This window comes from Magallana gigas, chromosome 3 (assembly GCF_963853765.1).
Source record: "Magallana gigas chromosome 3, xbMagGiga1.1, whole genome shotgun sequence".
Lineage (NCBI taxonomy): Eukaryota > Metazoa > Mollusca > Bivalvia > Ostreida > Ostreidae > Magallana > Magallana gigas.
Window position 1 is genome coordinate 57,096,644 of NC_088855.1, and position 19,286 is coordinate 57,115,929.

The 19,286-nt window shown below is 31.4% G+C and overlaps 1 protein-coding gene and 2 long non-coding RNA genes across 3 annotated transcripts; all 3 read left to right on the top strand.

Moving 5' to 3' along the window:
- Positions 1-1,280: 1,280 nt before the first annotated feature.
- Positions 1,281-5,468, top strand: LOC136273404 (uncharacterized). The gene is made up of 3 exons (XR_010711614.1): positions 1,281-1,632; positions 2,169-2,221; positions 5,313-5,468. It is a non-coding gene; the product is annotated as an uncharacterized lncRNA (long non-coding RNA).
- A 281-nt stretch (positions 5,469-5,749) lies between these two features.
- Positions 5,750-8,003, top strand: LOC136273405 (uncharacterized). The gene is made up of 4 exons (XR_010711615.1): positions 5,750-5,804; positions 6,328-6,409; positions 6,502-6,533; positions 6,663-8,003. It is a non-coding gene; the product is annotated as an uncharacterized lncRNA (long non-coding RNA).
- A 7,244-nt stretch (positions 8,004-15,247) lies between these two features.
- On the top strand, positions 15,248-17,544 carry LOC105342236 (uncharacterized). Its single transcript, XM_034481223.2, has 5 exons — positions 15,248-15,460; positions 15,568-15,630; positions 16,790-16,886; positions 16,996-17,030; positions 17,179-17,544. Exons 1-5 carry the CDS (start codon positions 15,397-15,399, stop codon positions 17,214-17,216), a joined length of 297 nt encoding a protein of 98 aa, XP_034337114.2. The 5' UTR covers positions 15,248-15,396; the 3' UTR covers positions 17,217-17,544.
- The last annotated feature ends 1,742 nt before the right edge of the window (positions 17,545-19,286 follow it).

The following is a 19,286-nucleotide window of genomic DNA, read 5'->3' on the forward strand; positions in this document are numbered from 1 at the left end:
TTATGTTTTGTTTGTGATTGCGTCGTTTCTATGATAGATTCAAAGAGAATTAACCAAACTTTCTGATACCCCATTGTAGCTTTTTTCCCAACATAGCAAATGTTCCCTTATAATACGTTTGGAGTATTGTGCAATATTCTTGTTGAAAATCACTAATAGTATTTATATTTTAGTTATCATGAGACGTTCAAAATATCGTCCATGATTGCTATGTTTAATTGAACAAAAATAATTTATTTGCATTTTTTGTATCCCTAACATTTGCTTCGCATGATGAAAACCACGATATCTAACAATACGAGTATTTAACTATTTTGTTTTCTATTATTTGCAATCAAATTCAACAAAGTTATTTTGTTGTTATCACGGGTTAAAATTAGGTTATAATATTTTGAGTTCAATAGATATATGCTTTAAATTCTCCGATGATTTTTTTCTTCAAAATTGATTGCAAAAATAACGTAAAACAACTGCAATGACAAGTGCACCTTGTTCAATTAATTAAGATATAAACAGCACGTTAAAAGTTCAAACGATATGAACTTGGTTGGTAACGTAATCAAATTCTATTCTGATAAGCCAGAAAGGTATTTACGTTTGTAAAGGTTAATCGTTCAGAATTATTATCCTTACCTTGTTTTAATGTTTACAATAATGCAAAACACAAAAGGCATGCACGGTAATCATTGTGAGGTCATACAATTTTTAACGTTTTCGCTCTTCTTTAGGATCTTATAACTGAAATAATCTGTAAACGTAAAGTCACTTTGTGATAGGGGTCCTTGTGTTTAATGGTGACACCTGCGTGTTCGTTGATGTATGATTTATTCACCATAGTTGTAATTTAAAATTCATCCTGGAAAATACATCGATATCATTCAGTTACATAATTCATACCAGATAATTTATTTTACAGGCATAAGATGAACATAATTGACCAATGCTATGATGTCGAAGAGTTATTCCCCTTGTCACAGCATCTGATTAAACATCAAATTTTTATATGATACAATGAAATGTAAACTTTTAAAACTGTTAAAAATTACTATTGAATAGATTTAGACTTGTTTGTATTCTGATAAATATATAAAGATAAATAAATGATACAACAAAGCCAGATATGCTTACTTCTATGATAGTATATTGAATAGTGCAGAAACGTGTAAAAAAATCGAACTGTCTACTTGAACATTTACCATTCATTCTCCTAATGATACGACGCTTAAAATAACCATTATCAAGGACGAATTTATAATTAGGACATCATAAGGTACTGCACTTCTACATGAAATATTTTTTGATTTTTTGCCCAAAGTAAGTACAAAAAATTAATAATAAGGAAATAAACACGTATGTGTTTGTAATATAACGATGTGAGCAGTCAAAGTACGCGTATCGTTTACTATGAGCTTAAAAACAACAACTAGGAAATGCCTCCGACAACGTTTGACCGTTTTTTTGTGTAGCATTGTACAAGCGTATATACCCCTTTTCTTGGTATGTTTCATTTGAACAGCAACCAACATTAGTAATGGAAAACCGTTCATTGTTTTGTTTGATGTATTGTGTAAGCTTTTCTTTGACTTTCTGCAAAAATATCACTGGACCAGGAGTATGTATGCCACCGAACAGGTTGGTTTATGCTTTAATTGAATTGAATTATTATCCACAAACGTTTCTCCTAAAATCAAACATTGAACATTTGCAAACATGAACGACAGAGCAACAGTGTGTGAAATGAAATCTGCGTATAGTAGATTGCTAACGTAAATTACATGTCATTACAACAATGACAAGCAATTACCATTGCAATAACCATTGTTACTTTTTTGACATTGTTTGATTCAATACTAGTATAACAAAAAAAGGTTAAAGAATCGTTTAATCTATAAAAAATTATAGTTACTTTGTAGTCTTTTAAAAACGCTTTAAACATTTGTCGAATGACAAGTTATATAAACAAAAGAAAAACTGATTAAACAATACATAATCCACAAGACTGAATTCTCGCTTGTGTTCATTAACCTTAGAATCATTTGCGATGGGTTTTTATACCATTTAATGAAAAGGTTTAGGGTTAATGATAGGCCTATTTTTTATGCTTGACTATTTTTGGTGTGCTAACCGTGAATGCTAATGCTAAATTTAAGATAAATGATATGTTTCAGCTCAATCATCACATGTTGTTTTGGATATATTCTAAAAGAAAACATGTGTTTAGGTGAGTAAAATTTTCTATCGATTGAAAAAATGTAGCTTTAATAAACATATGTTTTGAGATGTGTTAAAATCATTATACAACGTTTAATTAGTATCATTCTTATCTTCATTTGATACTATTATTTTTTTTAATGAATGTTTTGTCTGCTCATTCCTTGTCGACGTTCTACAAAAAAACAAACGAACTGAAATTGCTTTAAAGACATAACAACGAGAAGTAAATTTCAGGGCACTTGGTGTTAATGATTCCCGAATTTTGTTATCCAACGTCTGTTTATTTGACAATGGATGTAATCCTTCTTTAAAAAGATATGATTTCCACAATATGTTGTCTGTTGATTTCAGGGCGCTTAGACAATTTTATTTCATCAATCCAGGAAAGTATTATTTAAAGATCTATATTAAATTTTCAAGTATATTCATAAAAATTTAATAAACACAGTGTAAGAGATAGTCAAGACTATTGTCGATTATACAAATACCATTTCAACGGTGGTTTGATCTTACTACGGTGATACATTTGTGAAAGAATACATTTTATCTTGAAACATTAATCATCGTTGTTGATATCTTAATGAAGGAGTCTTCTTGTTATTAGACAAACTTCTTATATTCAGAAAATCATGACATTTCTACACTGTCAAACAGATCATATAACCTCATGATTCTATCAGTTTAATCCAATTTTCGCGAAAAGGTCAGGTCAAGGTTACTACTAAGGTCACTTCTATCAACAAAAGGATGATAAAATTAAAACATGTTTAAGATATGAAGTTGCTATTCTTCAGTGTAATAATAGAAAAAAGAATGTCTTTAAGCTTCTTTACTACTATATCACAATAATAGACTCGAATTTTTGGCCTTTAATACCGATAAATCGGAAGAGTACTGGCTTTTGTTCTATATATTTTAAAAATTATTAGTCCTTGAAGATTACCAATTTGTTTCTATTTTTTTTAATCAATCTTCGCTAATTAATAATCAACGATAATTGCTCAAAATTTTCTGAAAATCATCTTGTTTTTACAATCTTGCGCATGCGCATTGCATTCACGCTAAATCACGGGAGGCTATTTAATTTATGTTTCCATAATATAACATTTTGCATGGATAAACTAAGAAACGATAATACAAATACGTGTAAATTTTCATTGGAAATTTGCTCTATATTCTGTTAAACAAAGAAAATACGGGAGATAACACTAACACATTTCATTTAGTTTGAAAAATCCCGGGAGTTCCCAATGTCATCACGGTGTGTAAATTTTAAGCGAGTAATAAATGTTGGTGAAAAAGTGTCGAATTCTTCAATAGTTTGAATTGAATTTTAAGATGAAATGTATCTACAGCCTCAAAATTGTTTGTAAAAATAAAATAATTTGGCTTTTAATATCAAGGCAATTTCATTAATTTTCTCCAAAATCGTTTCGGAAAAACTCAGCAATTTTCTCCTACATTACGGATATAAGGGATGCATTTTAACTGTGGTGAAGGCCTGTTCTGAGACACAGATTATTCTAACTAAGCAGAGTATAGTGAAATTAGCAGCATAATTGTAGGCCTAAAGTTTGGTTCTGTGAATGTCAACAATACGGTGTGTCGATGTATCTATTTCATGATAATCATGTAAACGTCCAATATCATTTGCAATATCAACCCGTGCACGCATGGGTCAAAATCTAGTATAATACTAAATCGGAATAAATATTTAAACTTAAATTGATATTGTTTAGCACGCTTTTCCGCTAATTTTCGACAATTTTAAAGATATTCTGATTATTTTTTCATGCTTTAATTATAAAAATGTTTCTGATTTTTACATATTATAAAGACTAAATTTGAAGATGTAAATTTACAAAAACGATTATAACATATATTTTATAAAAGAGAAATTCCGATTTTAGTTTTTCACATAGATCTATTTATAGAATGAGTGCTTAAAAGCTAATAAAATGTTATCTGATAGTTTAATCAAATTTAACAGCATATTTTTAAACCCAACTATCTTATCATTAGTTCACATTAATTGAAAAAAATCCAACATTTATGTTTTTGTTTTTAGAATTCTTAATAGACTCATGAATCTACAGCAATTTTGAATTTAAAAAAAGTATACCTACGCCAACGTTCCGCCAAAAATATTGTCCTTGTTAGATTCTAAACCTTGATTACTATTTCTATCAAAAGTGGTGTGATAATAAAAAAAAATATGATATTTTAATTTCCTTTCATCTTTTTTTAATGAACAATTAATTCTCATTAGGATTTGATAAGTCGAAAACCGGAAAGACTCCTTCCTTAACTGCCTGTTTCTGATCAGTGTCTTTACAATGTGTAACGACATTTATTCACAAAATTTTAAGAAATTCATTTCGTTTGCCGCTCTCAACACTTTAGTTCAGCAAACCATTTTTGCAATGTATTTTCTAATTATCGTAAAAAATACGATTTCCATTTGCCACTTTATCTATGAACTGTAAAGGAAGAGATTCTTATTAGGGAAAATTCAGGGTTTTCTTTTAAGATGAACAACGCTTGAAACATCTTGACATATTCAATTTCCTGCTTATACTAATTAGCATTTTATATCATTTTAGATCAACTGTTTCGTACTGCAACTTCAGTAACACTTATTTCATCTTTTCAGCTTCCGCTCGAATAAAAAATGTCTTTTATTCAATTTTATCTAATGTTATTATTTGATATTTTTTCGATAATATCTCAGCAAAATGATTTGTGTGTTTTAAGAAAGTTTGTTTTTTTCTATTAGATAACCAAGCAAGACTCTTTTTTTAATTTGTTGTATGTACTTTTTAGCGTTCATTATACCTGATAATACATTCATTATTACAACCTTTTCAAGTTTTCAACAATATTGAAGACAAGTAAATGATTACAAACATTTCCGCTGAAAATTGAGTATCATATATCAAATTAAAGTATATTGCTTTATTCAATAGTTCTGTTTCACTTAAATAATTTCTATAGCACATTGCCATGTGTGTAAAATAATTTGAAATAATGAAGTTACACTAGTGAAGACTCACCATTTGGGTTTATCAATCATTCGTAATGAAAATAAATCGTTGCAGAGTGTGACCCAGGCACCAATGGAGAAAACTGTTCCATGACCTGTCCGCCTGGATATTATGGACTTTTTTGCAGTAAACCATGCCTTTGTTCCTCTGAAATGTTTTGTTCCCCTATAAGGGGTTGCCTTTGTAACCAAAACAGTGTTAACTGTACAGATCAAGGTATATCTTTTTAATTTAAAAAAAAATGCAATACTTAATAAATCCTAGTAAGTTTTTTTACGTGATTTTTTGACACAACATGCCAAAACAACAACACAAATTTTAGCATACGCTTTAAAGATATCTGATGCACAAAATTAATAACGTAATAGTTTGTGAAAATCTCTGATATTATATTTGCAACATTGAAGAAAACCAATAAAATAAAGTATGTTCAAAGAAAAGTGATATAACAGTTAAACTCATTACGAATAGATCAATGTGTATTTACAGATCAGAAATTGACAACGGAATATGCCGAGAATTCAACAGTTTATAAGTCAAATCATAGTAAGTGCATTCAAAACACCATGAGATTTTGCTACAGAAGAGCAAATTGGAAAGAACTATTTAGATTATTACAATTTTTTTTATTCTTCTAAATATTGACAAATTCGGATATCCTCCGTGGCGTTGTTAATGAATCTGGTTAAAATCTGGTTCAAGATCCTGTGATTTTGTGGTCCTGGTCCCTGTACTAATAACAAACCAACCACTGTTTATTTTACAGAATGATTTTTTTCTGCTTTCTTCACTGTGGTTTTCCAAAGTCAGTTCATCACTCTTTGAAAATGACAACGTAGAACACAATCAAGAACGTTTAACACTTTCGAAGAGAGTTCGTTTTAAATATCTTTGTTGAATGTACTGTAATGATTGATTGATAGATAGATAGATAGATAGATAGATAGATAGATAGATAGATAGATAGATAGATAGATAGATAGATAGATAGATAGATAGATAGATAGATTTACGTGGTATTTCATACAGTATAGTTTCCTTACTTAGGTTGTCACTTTTTTTAAAACAGAATCACCATTCATTGACGAAAACATCCTCCCCTCGTTGGTATTTGCTATCACTGTATTGCTCATCAGTATTATATGTATCAGGTATGAACATTAGTTATTTGAGTTTTACTAAAACTGATAAATACATTCATTCCAAGTAAGGACTATATGAATACTCTGTTTTTGTTTTGTAGATTGCTGTATTCAAAGATAATGAAAAGAAAAGGTTAACATGTTGGAATATACTAAGCTAGCTTTAAAATCTTTAATTTTTGTAAAAAAAAAAAAAAAAATTAAATCTAAGTGGTACTGGTAAGTTTTAAGCTCTGTAGTAACGATGACACTTTCTATTCAGATATACAATCCGCGCAGAACATGCAGACAGACAACCCGGCACCTTGTCTAGGGTTAAACCCGGATGCCCTTCCTCAGCAAACCATAAAAAGTGTAAATATAAACTGCCATCTACAGAATACCACCAAGCAAAGAGTTGATGAAGAGATGGATAACATTAGTTGTAAAGCAATTCAGAACCAATCGTCAGATCGACAAACAGACAAAACCACACATCCGTGTAAAACAACCAATAACCATTCTGTAAACACAAAACAAGGGAAACGGAAAAATGGCGGTAAAACTGTGATGTTAAAGTTTCCTGACTCACAATCTGATTCAGTTTCTCGCAAAAGAAAAATGCAAGTAAAATATTCAATAACCCAAGAACCGTCTTCCGATAAAGAACTATATGCGAATCAAGCTGATTTGACTCATACAAACAAATCTTATACACCAGACAGTCAAATGGACAAATAGGACTCTGAGATTATGTAGTCTATGTAACATATGACAACATTCCAGCATTGTAAAATTCTAGTGTGTCTGACAAAACAAAGCAGAGGGATTAAAATGATGTTAAAACAATTCATAAAGTACTAAAAGCAGGGCTCTTTTGGTGTGTCTTTACGCATATTGTGTAGTAAAGACTGAAAATATCTCTCTTTCATACGCATTATATGTGTCCAAAATGCATAGTCTTGTTTTTAAAATATGTTATTAATAAGAGAACTAAAAATAGATAGAGAATTCTCTCGAAATTAAAAAGACACAAAATGCCAACACTTTTGAGAAAACGTGGCTCTTTGTGTAACTATTTGGTATAGCGGAAGCTTTTACTTTGATGCTGTTTGGTTTTCTGTTTACTTTTGAAGTTGTGCTATTTATAGTAACATTGGCGATTTGCCTGCCTACAGCCAAGACTCTGCTTAAAATGCGAGGAAAGAAGTAAAATGAAAAACTACAAACGTAAATTACTATGTGGAGATATTTATATTTAAACTTAAGCTTGTGTGTATTCTAAATAACGCTAAATTATCTCAAGTAATTCTTACATTTGCAGGCATAATTTAAAGAAAGAAAAAAAATTAAATTTAATTCAGTTGAAACAAAAGCATTAACAATGTTACGTTTTGCTTTGTTTAATTTAAATTGTAACATTGTCAGATTGCACAACATTTGCTCCAGTAACCAAGCATTGATATAACAATGATCAACGACTAAATCATTTGACTGCAGCGAGAGAATGAAACTCTTACTGCTTTTATTTTAGATAAAATGACAGTGTTGTCAAAGTTGTACTGCATTGGTTTTTCTTAAATTTGTCCAACCTGACATAAAAGTATTTCTGGTTGTACATGCACCGAGGGAAATAAGCCTATGACAAATGTAAACCAACGAAGTTTTATACGTATTACAGCTGTCTTTTTTAACTGAAACTTGGAACAAATAAGGAAGAATCAGGTATGAGTGTTTTCAAAAGTGGCAATCATAACAATATATACAGTTAAATCAACCATATTTGTGAATATCCAATACGAGTAATACGTGTTTAACAATGTGACATGCTATTTACAAAGTTAATCCTTAAACCTTGCTTCAATCACATTTGGTATTTATTTTCTTTAACATTTAATGTCATCTCATTTATCAACGACGTGTAGAAACAAATTTGTATCAAAACATTATAAATGTTCATGTGGATCAATTACCTTAAAATTTGGTTTATTGAACTAGTTATGATAGATACTTTTAATTCTAAAAACGAAAACTAATTGAAGTAACATACGGTATACGTGTATTTAATGTATTTCAACCCCATTTTATTTTTATCACTTTATAAATGTTAGGTTGTGACAAGGTCGTAGTTCTTAACTGTAAAATCATGCTAGACTTACACTCTAAAAGCAATTACACCGTACATGTATACAAACTTCCCTTTATATTTTTCACATGTCATACCATTACCATAACCCCTTGGGCCAGGAAGCGGCCAGAAAATTAAGCTTTTAACCTTATATATTTATATTCAGTGTATATTTCCACTTAGATTTGCATTGGAAATCTGCAACGTTCAATTTTCTATGTTTACATCTACCAAGTATTATTTCCTCTATTTCTTACGGAAACTTATAGTTAATTCATAGCTCTATAGAAACAGCCAGACTGAAATCTACACGCCCTGTTCATCGATTGGTCAAAATCTACAGCGACCTAAGAAAGATCACGGACTGCATAATATAATCGTGATGATGTCAGATTCCAAGTCTCACAATTTGATCACTGTTTCTTTAAGCTAACGTCCTTTTGTTCATTAACAGTGATTTAGTGAATTCTACTAACTTTTCAAAATCAATTTATTATTTAGCTAAAAGAAAGATGTTGATATAAACAATAAATTGCTTAATTTGATGATTCATTCGGGTTATGAAGATAGCGATTAGTGCAAAAAAAAATTACATAACCCGCTAACGCGGGTTATGTATTTTTTCTGCAGAAAAGGAAAGCATTTTAGTGTTTAAATGAATACACTTTGCTAATTCATGCGCAATGGGTACAGATACAAACGTTTTCACGTTTTTTTAGTATATTTATTTTTGTAGCATTGAATGAAACTTTCAATCTTTCATAACCAAGTCAATATGTACTTTCGAAAAACGATTATTAATATACATCTTCTCCTTCATCAAATAAGATTTTTCTCCAAAATCTTTCTGGCTCTATATTTTTGTCGCGGAAGCTTACTAAATAACATGTTAATATGGATGTTCCATGTACATGTATGTTTCATATCTTTAAATTAAAGCGCAAATCATGGCTTTAAAGTGGCGATTCACAATATTTTATAAAATTAGACATCAGTATGAAAATATAAATATAAGCATTAAATGCTTATTTTTGGATGTCGTCGTTCCTATGACAAACCAAGCAGTGCAGACAAATTATCATACCGGGCTAACGCGCGGTTTTCAATTTCTCTGCACCACTTGATGTGTCATAGGACCGAATATGAAGATAGGGGTCCAAGTAGCGTAGTGGACAATGCACTCGCTTGTCGCCGCTGCGACCCGAGTTTGATCCTCGTGATTAACAGTGGCTGTAAGTGATAGGGTATGACGGTCGCCAGCTTGGACACGTGAGTTCTCTCCGGGTACTCCGGCTTCTTCCCACCCCAATAACCCCCTCGCGCTTACATCGGTACCAACGAGAAATATTAGAATGAGTTGTAGGACTTGCTTGTCAATCGTTGTAAAATAAATAAAGTTCAGTTTATAGGACCGCCATTACTACTAGAAACGGTCACATCTTTGTAAAAGCGAGCTAATGTATAATATTGTAGTCAAGTATTAGCCTTAGTTGAACCAATGACCTGGCCCCGACGTCACCAACTTTCCTCAAGTCAATACTCAGCTTCAATATTGAGATTTGAATTCAAATTTATGCACTTCTCATATAAGGATTTGTGTTGAGGACTGAATGCGTGATTTGAACATTTTAGTGGCCGTGGAGCCAGGTTGATTAAAGTTAAGTATGTTCAAGTTTATGCTTATAATAATCATAAGGGTCAAAAAGAGGTGATATTACCGACTTTGGATACTTTCCAATTTTACACGGTAATTAATCGGAAAAAAATGACAAACAATACACATTGTTAGTCTCGTGAGTGCTAAAAAAATCATAGGATTATCGGATTATGCATACAACTTTCACCTGAAATGACAAGCGACTAATTAATCATGCCATTTTAATAACTAAAAATCTTTACCTTTTCGGAGTTTTTTTTTTTTAATGTAAAATATTGTGAACTAAAACGTTATTGTATCGATGTATGAGCTGATATGCCTTGTATCTTGATTCAAACTAAATCTTCAAAGGGTAAATAGAGAAATATCATGGACTGTCACGCTTTGCTAGTAAAGATGATCCCGTTGATGTGTCCCAATAATGTACCCTAACGTTTAGATTTCATCATTTGGATATTTAATCATCACATACTTTGTATATCAAATGAAAATTTTAATTTAGAATCCCATTTAAAAATTTTGAAAACGTTATTAGAATGAAACTGTATATTCAAACATTGAAATAATCATTTTTATTGATATTAGCGACACCGCTTTCTTGCTACATATCAAAATGTATTAAACTAATTTAGAAATGCATACCCAACTTTTCCTTTTCTGTCATATTGTTAAAATCACAGACATATCGTTAAAGTAACAACGTAAAAACATGTTCTTTGTTACAGTTCTTGACTCATATTTAATGAAGAAAAATTAATGGGTTTTTAATTCCAATCCTAAATAATAAAAACATTCCCTTTGATATTCTTTTCCAAGATCACCATCCTGAATCTCATATTGTTACATTAATTTCGTAGATTTATTAAATAACTGGAAATATTAAAACTCCTTGGGACACTGTTAAAAAAATAAAACAAAACAATACACAAGTAATACTTGAGAAATGTAACAGATACCAAACACTTGACTGACACCGCACAATTGCTTCAGATAACGCTCTTCGGAATTTCTGTCAGAATATATAAAAATCTAACAAAGGCAACCTCTATCTAAAATACTGTTTTGATGTTTATGTGTGTGTTATATGAAAATATACTTTCCTGTAGCAATTAGATTTAGCTTAAGCTATATCATATATATCTAGGGGTTGTTTTTTGCGTCATTGGTCGTAATAGAAAAGTGGTTTGTTTAATCTTGAGTGTAGTTTATTATTAAGATTGAGATGATTATCTATTACGACCACAGAGTTACAGCTTTGTAAAACATTGAGTAAATATGCTTTTCTAGACATTCTTCACAGTTCGTACATGTTTGCGCCATTGGTCGTAATAGAAAAGTGGTTTGTTTAATCTTGAGTGTAGTTTATTATTAAGATTGAGATGATTATCTATTACGACCACAGAGTTACAGCTTTGTAAAAATTGAGTAAATATGCTTTTCTAGACATTCTTCGCAGTTCGTACATGTTATCCGCATTGCAGCGGTGTCAGGACAACATTGCACACGATCTAATTGATTGTATATGTGACTTATCCACTCTCAACATCATTTCTGGTTGTTATTAATTATCTATAATTTAGGGAGAAAAACAGCATTAGATAAGTTTGAAAATTCGCCATCTAAAAATAATATGTGATTTTTGGAACAAAAGGGAAACGATTAGTTTAAATTTCAAGTCTGGCAGTGCCGTATTGGATACGTTAATTCAATTCATTCATTTATTATTCTATTCTAATTTAACAATGGTTCATCATCCGTGGATCTTTATTTTACACCTTTCAAGCATTTCTTTGGGTGCTTGCCAAACTAACCCTAATATAGGTTATTGTACAGAACCGAACAGGTAAGCAGTTCCTGGAATATATTTTAAATAGTCCTAATATAAGAGTATATAACATTGTTCATCAACGATGAAGGTTTTTAATACTGTCTGTCAAGTATTTTTTACTCTCATTTTCTTGATAGCGCGCTAAGTAACTTTTCATAGGCGATCAAATAGTGTTCTCCATTTATATCGTACAAAGATTTCTCTTTTATTATTATTTTCATTATGATCAGTGTAATCATATACACTTCTTATTGTATTTATAAACACTGTTTATTTTACCGTGTATGATCTGCCTGTTTGAGTCATGCGGGTTTTAATCTATATCAACCCTCTATGAAATTGATGACATTTTACATAAAAAGCGTTTGTGTTTGTTTGTCTGCTTTGGGTTTTTTTTGGGGTTTGTTTATTTTTTTTTGGGGGGGGGGGGGAGGAGGGTTATGTGTTTATGTGTTTGTTAAACATTACATGTTTCATTCAAAGGAAACATTGTACAATTGATTTTTAAAAAGGTTGTGTTAGTACTTTAACCTTTTGATAGATTATATAAATAAAGGATATCTTACAAATAACGATTGAATTGACCTATAGGGGAGAAGGATCTCCCGGAAGAAATCACTATTGAAAATCAAAGTTTTTTGTTATTTTCTTTCGTACATATTTCTAAATTTTTCAACCGGCCTGTCCCTAAAAGATATTTCGATAGCTTTTGTTCAAAGAAATAAATTAAGATAGTATCTTTAGGAGAACCCGGCTTGGCCCTGCGCTTGAATTTTGCAACAAAAAATTTCGAAAACCAAAGTCTATCATAGTGGTCTATATTTACACCAAAGAGTTTGGGTTCTTGGTAGTTCAGTAGGTTAAACCGCTCGCTACGAAACACGTAATGTTTTTGGGCCCTGGTTCGATTCCATTGGGCATACTTTGTTTCAAATTTAACGACATTTATAAACACCTTTTGCTTTTTTATGCAGTATTGTTCATTTTGTACATTTAATTTCGATCTTCTTCTTCAATGCAATCTCCTCCCTGAATTAAAGATAAAAATGGGAAAAAGTACATGTTTCTACTTAACTGCATGTGAAAGCAATCATCCGGAACTTTACCTAAGTGTACGCACGCTTTGTTTGAGGACAAGAATCAATTACTCTGTGTTACTCAAAACAGGTGGCAATTAAAAAAAAATAATGCCGAGCAAAAACTGTTGCACGTTTGCTTTTCCAGAGCATCTATAGGAAATGGTGCAATTGTGAGAGAAGTAATGCAAAGTAATTACAGTTCGGTCTTTGCAAAGAATGTGTGCATTGGTGATATTTTATGCCAAAAATTGCAGGAGGAAGGTTAGATTAGATAAAAGAACTTGGGGGTGGGTGGGGTGAGTTACAGTTTTAAATCCGTCCCGTTGTCATCCCGGCATCAGATAAGCCCTTTATACAAAGGATGCAGCTATTAATACGGAAAATAGGTCAGTTAAATGTACGGTGAATGATGATAGGGTTCGAACGCCTGGTAAAAATCCTTCTACTTCTAAAAACATCATTCTTCCTGTTATTTCTGTTGAAAAAGACTATGTCGACGTGCATTATTTGTAGCAAAGAGTCAAACGGTTTGTGGCCTTCGTCGCGCGAGACTTTCGATAGTTGATCATATGTCCCTGGTTGTAAATAAACGCATTTAACGAGCAGGTGTCGTTTTATAGAAAGTAAACTGAAAACAAAATTCAATAATATTTAAGTTTTAAAAAATCGCCAATAACTGATACTGCTCGGACAACGAGTGTGTAACTTTTTTCAATCACTATACATTATGAGAACTAGAGCCTATGAGTTTACTGTATATTGCCTAAGTGTGAAGAAGTAGCATTGAAATCGATATGTTTGTTATGTAAAGAAAGAAACCAATACCTGCCCTATAGGTCAATTAAATTGTTATTCGCAATAGATCCTTAATACTCCAAATACAACTGTAACTTGATCCAAGGAGCCGGATTACGTCTCGTTGCCAAGCGCGTAGTTTAGATTAAGAGTATTTTTAGACACATTAGATACAACAGATGAAGTTTTTCAAACGTTTTATGAATGTCTTATTTTCATTTTTTTTTAAGCTCAACCATAAGATGTTGTCCAAGGTATTTTTTAACTAAAATTAATGTAAAGGTTAGTTTCAATTATCCTTTTTTATCTTCAAGGGTAAAAAATAATCTATGGAATCATCAAATTTATGACACCAATTTTCGTGGATTCCTAAAATTTTACATATTCGCAGGGAGGTAATTTCGTGTATTTTCTTATACCTACAAAAGGAAATATGGGTTTTTTTTCTTTTTCTTTTTATTAATTCGTGGAAATGTTGATTTTCAATTATGTATTTATTCAAAAAAAATATTGTTGGCCGTATTTATAACATTAGAACCAAATATGTTGTGTCTTTTTATGCTAGCGTTAATTTGTCACTTATGCGATTAGCGAGTAACAATCGAGAATCTGCAATAATATGATTTCAAAACAGGATACAGTGAATTAAAAATGTAACTGGCTAACTACTACATGGTACTTTGCTAACAAGTTTCAGATTCTTGCAATACACAGTTTTAAAAATAATGAGCATATCGACACTGAAAATAATATCCTTTCCGATCGGAGAGAATACCAAAAATTACTTCAAAGCTATCAGTAAGTCGCGCTCTTATTGTCAATCATGTTTTAATCATCAATTGTAAAACTCGTACTGTTAATCAACATCAGGAGAGTAAAGCAAAAACATTGAATGTGATTGAGTATCTATCAGTAAGTTCTTAAGGTCAAGATCTAGTAAATGATTCCAGACTGTCTTTTTGGTGCTAGAGCCATTATGACGTCATAATTGACTTGATGAATCTTTTCCCGTTTTTTACGGCTTTTAAGGAATTATGTAGCCAAAAAAACCAATATTTTGACATTCTTTATTTAATCACGTAAAAAGTAATCCCGGTACTTATTTTCAATTTGACATCATTTTAAAGAGAAGGTCAAGAGCTTGTTTATTGCCGTTTTTGGAGAGACTGTAGGCATTCTAGATATATTTCATTAGTCAAAAATAGACAAAACTCTGAGATTTGTTACTTTTATCCTTCATATTTCATAGAAAATGGTTGTTTAAAACATGATTTTTCATTGTGTTTACCAAACATTTAAGCCCCGGTACACCCTATGAAACAAAGATATTGTTATGAAGCATCATTAAAAGAATTCATATCTTGAATTTCATAAACCAATCTTTTTTTAGAGTTATCAGTTTTTACAGTTTGACATAAGAAATCCTTTGTATAATGTGAGCCAGGCTACGTGGGTACAAACTGTTCCAGAACCTGTCCATCCGGGTACTTCGGACGTCGGTGCTTTGGGCTGTGTAACTGTTCACTAGACATGTATTGTGATCCAGCAAGAGGATGTTTGTGTAACATAACAAGTGGTAACTGTACAGATCAAGGTATAATTCTTTAGTGCGGCTTTTAAAGAAAGGTATGAATATGCATTTAAACAAATTTTAACACGCTGTACGTTAAATTGTTATTAACCTCTAATCATTATTGACAGAGAAGGAATCTACAAAGGCATTGACAACAGTTGTTAGTCCGACAGCTAGGCTAACTGTTAATAGTAAGTAATTTACTATCAATACCGGACTGGTTTGTCTAAATCTAAGAAAACTAGATAGTAATCATAAACATTTATGTCTATAAAGTAATCAGATTTTACATTACATGTGAGGTCATATTAGCGATATAAACACACATGCAAAAAAGAAAGTAATTCAGATCTACACTAGGAATTAAAGAAGGGTTTTACATCAATCCTCAGTTTGTATATATTCAAAGGACAATTTTCCAAGTTGAATCCATCATACACTTATCCTTACTTAAAACATTGTTGTGAAGTCTTTCTATTGGTCATTTAGTCTTATTACACATGGCAAGCTTTTATCATTGTGTTCAATATAAGTCTAACACACCAGTCTTCAGTATTGATAACTTTCAGAATTAGACAATCACGGATAAATCAATAGATAGCCCAAATTAAAACACGTTGCTGCAAATACGATATATGCATCATAAACGCCCGAAAACACCAGACAGTTTCTGATAACCAAAGCAATCTAATATGTTTTCTTATGGAAGTGCAATTGGCTGTGTCTAATATTAACCGAGATGCCTCAAATATGTTATTTTCTTAAACAAACAATGATGATGATAAGATAACGGTTCTTATCAATTTTCATCCAACACGATTATTATCAATTTTTGTACGTTGTGCTCCATATTTATTAAAACCGATACTGTTCAAAATAAGACATCACATCATATTCGTATTATTTTGTACAAAAATTAAAATATAGTGATCACACACTTTGAACGTTTCACACTGCGAAATGCATTTTTATTTACTTTGTTTACAATATTTGTTTAACACATTGAACGTTTTACACTGCAACATATATTTGAATTTACATTAAGAATAGTTAGAAATATTCATAAATTTCATTGAACAAGCTTAATACCGACAGCGAAAGCAAGACATAAAAATTGGCGTATATATTGTATCTAATCACATATCGGAAATTTCTAATATAATGGTGATCGAAAAAGAAATTTGCCAAGTGAAAATTAGGCAAGAAAATTTATTATGAATCTTGAATAATACTTTACCATGTATGAATTGTTAATTATAGTTCTCGTTTACTTCTAAAGATATTTTTCCTCTGGCAAATCATAGGTCGTTAATGCTCTTTTCTTGATGGTACTTCGTTATTCATTACTAGAGCAGCCTGATGAAGATGAAGAAAAAATAGAATTTGTAGCCGTTCCTTTAATGATTCCTGTCATCACCTGTCTGGTTTTTGGCACAGTCTGCATCAGGTAAACTTACTTAATATTATATACCATTTTCAAATCATACGTAAAAGTCTAAATTAGTATCAGTGGCAAATCAAATTTTTAGAATTAGATTATGTTGTGTCCTTTTAAGGATGCGATATTCACAAATCTTGAAAAGAAAAACAGGTTAGTATTTTCCAAATCATATCAATGATAAAAAGGTATAAATAGTAATTTATTTTCAATGATGAAGCAAATAATGAAGTGTTTTATATTCCATGCCTAACGGGTTTCTTTTAACATATAAATACATTTCCCATAAAACTTGTAACAGATTCTACAGTCAGAAACCATCGTTCCGAAACAGATTAGTTCAATCCAAACAACGACATTTACGATCATTTAAACCTTAGAGTGTACTATTCCAACCATTCTATCTATCACAAAGGCAGTATGGCGGTGACTGGGGATACAGCGTCTGGTAGTAATGTCCCCTTGCAGCAGGCACAAAATGAGGAAAGTATCCAAAACACATGGCATCCACACGAAAGGTACTTTCAGAGAAGTGAAGAGGGAATTAGTGAAAGTTTAGTGGACGAACCCCACAGGGATGAAACAACAGAACAACAAGCAAATATATATTCAACACCATGCAAACGTATCACAAAGAAACCGTTTTCTTGTTGTTCTCAACAAGGGCAACAAGGGCAACAAGAGAACTGTGGTGAAACTTTGAAATTCGAATATCCAAACTCGACTATTGATACTGTCGTGCTCGAGCCAAAACTACAAACAAATCTATTCCTTTCAAAGTGGACAAACGATTAATAAACATGCAAATGACGGAGTGATTTAGTATTAAAATAGTATTAGGGCAGAAAGTCCATTGGAGAGCGACGAGTATATGCGTCAGTTTTAATGAACAGTTGATGACGTTTTTATATAACAATCAATTGTGTCCACTTGCCTTGTTTAACAGAATCTGATCTCGAAATCTTAAATTAAATCAACTGTGCTGCAATATTAATGTATTTTAATACTGATGTGGGCCAAGATATAACATACTGGCTATTGCTCAGATAATGTATACCGGGAAATATTCACCCCTCTCGCTCTCATTGTCAGCTGGTGAATTTAAGACTGGGAGAGTTCCAATGTTTTATATTATCTTTTTTAAAGACGACTGCGCCTGGGTTAATTCAAAACTGGGCAAAACTTTTTGTAAGTGTAGACGGGCAAAAGTAACCCTGTATACAGTATCTCGTTGAACTATTTTTCACAAAATAAATATTGTTGTATTTCAAAGTTTTTAAAGAAATGAGTCAATTTTTTTTCTTTGCAATAGTTACATGTATTACTTGCTTATTCCAAAAGAAGACCTGACAAGATAATTTTCTGTCTGTAAACATGCAGAAGTGCCGAAACGGAAAAAGGCATGAGTACAGTTCCGCAGGGGGTGTAATACGGATCCGTATCAGCCCAAGGGCTAATAAATTGTATCAGTCCCGGAGGCCGATATGAGTTTTGGGGTGTCATCTGTATCACATAAACAAAAAACATGTATTTATTATTAAGGATGTAATAGAATCATATATAAAAATTTTGAAGATATCGACGAACTTTGAGATTGCATGCGATGATCAAAGTCCAAAATTGTACGGACTTTGGTTTTATTTTCACGAAATCAAATTTCTCAAAGAGCATATACATGTTACACACGATGTCCTCAATCAGATGTTTGAATAGTTGTCAACTTAATGCGTAACGCTTAGGTTTATATCATGTTTGATTTTATCAAGATTACAAAGTTCACAGGTTAAATATAGATATATTATTAAACCGGAACAACTTAAGGAAATTAAATTTAAAACATGTAGATCCCTAAAAAAGAATTAAAGAAACAAATCTGTATTTTCATCTCATCTTATAAGTTGAAATCAGAGTCAACATTCACCATGGTAAATCTATTATGAATTTTTGTAATACAAAAAAGGGTTGTCTGTCAAAATATTGGTTGCTCGAATGTGTGCATGGTACCTAACAAATAAGTAATTCCTTAACTAAATAGAATTCTGATGCGGCTATAATTGTAAATCAATATAGTTTCAATCATCTTTCCCTTTCCAATGATATTGTTGATAAAAAAAAATTTGAAAGTTATTTGTTCAAAGTTTTGTTTTAGCGCTTCTGTTAAATGTTGTACTGGGTGTTATCTTAGTAAGAATAAATTTATAGATAAGTATGGTCGAACATTAATAATCAGAATGGTTGTCTGATATTTATAGGTTCAAAACAAAAACACCAGTTTAATTAAATTGTCAATTCTTGTTGATGATGCTGTAGATAAAAGATTATCTACCTGTGTTTTGCATTAATTAAGATAGAAAAAACACTTATCATTAGCCTGGTTATTTACAAGAGGATATCAGAACCAAATTCATA